This window comes from Gopherus flavomarginatus, chromosome 16, assembly GCF_025201925.1.
Source record: "Gopherus flavomarginatus isolate rGopFla2 chromosome 16, rGopFla2.mat.asm, whole genome shotgun sequence".
Lineage (NCBI taxonomy): Eukaryota > Metazoa > Chordata > Testudines > Testudinidae > Gopherus > Gopherus flavomarginatus.
The window spans coordinates 26,382,028-26,384,897 of record NC_066632.1 but is presented as its reverse complement, the minus strand read 5'-3'; the positions used below and the strand labels follow the sequence as shown (position 1 = coordinate 26,384,897).

General features: G+C 62.6%; 1 protein-coding gene across 1 annotated transcript; it reads left to right on the top strand.

Moving 5' to 3' along the window:
- The first annotated feature begins 421 nt into the window (after nucleotides 1-421).
- On the top strand, nucleotides 422-2,119 carry DNAJC22 (DnaJ heat shock protein family (Hsp40) member C22). Its single transcript, XM_050925713.1, has 2 exons — nucleotides 422-1,261; nucleotides 1,940-2,119. Exons 1-2 carry the CDS (start codon nucleotides 422-424, stop codon nucleotides 2,117-2,119), a joined length of 1,020 nt encoding a protein of 339 aa, XP_050781670.1.
- Nucleotides 2,120-2,870: the final 751 nt, after the last annotated feature.

The window sequence follows — 2,870 nt, the reverse complement described above, 5'->3', positions numbered from 1 at the left end:
ATCTCGGGTGGGAAGAGGGCTCCTGGGGGCTTGGGGGGCGGAGAGGGACCTAGTCTGGTGACTGCGAACGCCAGGGCACTGAGCACAATTGGATTGGGGGGGGCAGGGGGCATCTCTAGTTACTGTGCTGGGGGGCCAGGTGTCTGGCTAGGGAGGGAGTCCAGGGCACAGAGCCACGGGGCGGTTCTGTCTTCCCCCCAGCCCCGTCTCCCCTCTCGGCACAGGCAAAGGGGGCAGCTGTGTAACATAGGAGGAAGGAGTTTTGCCCCCGTCCCCCATACTGTGCAATGATCTATTCCACCTCCTTCCTCTAGGGTGACAGGACACCTGCAGAACTGCCAGCAGCCAGCGGGGGGCATCGCAGCGGGGTGATATCCCAGCCCCCCAGCCTGGAATTGGAGCCCATGTGAGCCAAACCCCAATGGCCAAGCGGCTCCTGGTGACCTACGTCCTGTGGGCACTGGGGGGCCCCGTCGGGCTGCACCACGTCTACCTGGGCCGGGACAGCCACGCCCTGCTGTGGATGCTCACGCTAGGGGGCTTCGGGGTGGGCTGGCTCTGGGAGTTCTGGCAGCTCCCCGGCTGGGTGGCACGAGCCAATGACACTCGGGAGCCGCAGCCCCGCGGCCCAGAGCCCCCAGCCCTCAGCCCCGTGCGTTTCTTCAGCCAGGTCCTGGTGGGGATCTACTTCGGGCTGGTGGCGCTGATCGGCCTCTCCTCCCTGGCTGGCTTCTACCTGCTGGCCCTGCCGCTGGCCGTGGGCCTGGGGGTGCACGTGGTGTCCAGCGTGGGCGACCAGACCTCGGATCTCAGGAGCACCCTGGTGGCGGCCTTCCTCACCTCCCCTGTCTTCTATGGCCACGCCCTGGCCATCCTGCCCATCAGCCTGACAGCCAGCGTGACCGCCCAGCAGTGCCGGCGCTATAAACCCTCCCGGGGCCCCCGGCTGACGCTGCGTGCCCGGCTGTACCACCTGGGCCTGGCCTACCTGGCCTTCACCACCCCGCTGGCCTACTGCGCCTTCTGCAACACAGCTGCCACTGCCCGCTACCTGGCTGACGCCATTGGCGCTGTTTTGGGTTGGCTCAGTTTCTTCCCGACCCTGGGCAGCTTCCTGGAGCAGCTCTTCCTCCTGCCCTACCGCACCTGGAGGCTGCTGATGGAGGGCACAGGCTTTGGGGCCGGCTCCTTCCAGGTGTGGGAGAAGGTCTATGAGTTTGTGCAGAGCTTCCAGAGTGAGCGGCAGCAACTGGCGTACAAGGTGGGGGGCTGAAGGCTCCAGCGGGGAGCAGGGAGGGTGCCCGCGGGAACGCCAGGTCACAGCACGAGGGTGCGGACTAGCGTTAACATAGACAAAGGAGAAGTGTAAGGGTGGGGTGGGGGCTAGTGATTAGAGCTTGGACTCCTGGGTTCTATTCCTCCTGGGTTCTGTTCTATTGCTCTAACCCTCGCTCTGTGCTGGGGGTTAATGGTTAGAGCAGTGGGGAAAGCAGGGGCCACGCCTCTTGGGATCCATCCCCAGCTCTGTTTGGGAGGGAAACTCGGGGACCTGAGGGGGCAGCGGCTTCCAGTCTGGTTTACATGAAGCTGGGGGTGGGAGTCGTTCAACACCCATGTTCCAGGCAGAGCAAATGCATGTGAATGGAAGCACGTGACTTCCCGAACGTTCGGGACCACATGGAGCACTAGCGCCCCCTAGGGGCTGCGCTGCTCCCAGCAGGCTCACGTGACCGCCTCCTGCAGGGGAACTCCTGCACTGCCCATCCTTTGCCAAGGCCCAGTCTCCAGGCAGGATGCAGTTCCTGGGTCTCCAGTGGCCCCGGTCAGGATCCATCTCCCCTCCCAATCCCCTTGGGGGAAGGCCCCAGAGCTCAGAGACCCACTGCATCCCTCCCCCGCTGCCAGTCTAGTGGGGTCATTTCTCTTTGCAACCCCTCAGGTCTTGGGCCTCCGGGACGGCGCCCCTGTGGAGGAGATTCACAAGAGTTACCGGGACCTGGTGAAACTTTGGCACCCGGATCACAACCGCCACAGGGCGGAGGAGGCCGAGAGACAGTTCATCGAGGTGCAGGCTGCCTACGAGAGCCTCATGCACTCGAGGAAAGCCAAGCCTGCATGACGGGCAGCAGCCTTTGTGGGGGAGGCCAAGCTGCCGCGCCCCTCCCATGGCTTTGCAATAGAGTCCTTGAAGAATGTGCCTGCTTCCTCCACCCAGCCCCCCAGCACTTTTTGGGGAGGGGCAGGAGAACCAGGAAGTGAAACTCAGCAGGCTGGGTTTGCTCTCACAAGCAGAGGGAAATGCAAAACAGCGACCCAGGTGCAAAGGAAAACGGTCCTGCTGAGTGGCAGTAGCCTCAGCTGTTCCCTTCAATCCTGACCTTGCGGCAGGGACGGACAGGGCACCGGGCTGGCACATTGCACAGGGCAGCAAGGGAGAGGCTTTCAGGTGTGCTGCTTTCCCCTTCCTGAGGGAGTAGGTGGCTCTCTGGATGGCAGCTCAGTTGCCTGTGAGAAGGGGACTGGCCACCAGCCCTCCTGGGTGCTGTTCCTAGCTCTGCTGCTGAGTCATCGCGTGACATGATGCCAGCCATGTCTCCTCTCCGTGAGAAAGGGGGCTAGTGCCTGGTCCCCAGGTGGGGTTTGAGGTGACTGGTTTCAAAGCACTTTGAGATCCAGGGATGGAAGGTGGCCGAGATGGGCCAGGGCTCATCAGAAACCAGGGACAGGGGACAAATGATCAGAAGAGCCTCAATGAAATGGCCAAAAGTGCTCAGGACCCCATTGCTCCGATGGAGACCAATGGACTGTGGGTCGGGCCCAGGGTGTGTTATAAAGCAGGGTTTTTCCCTTGTCATTTCTGATGGCTGTCG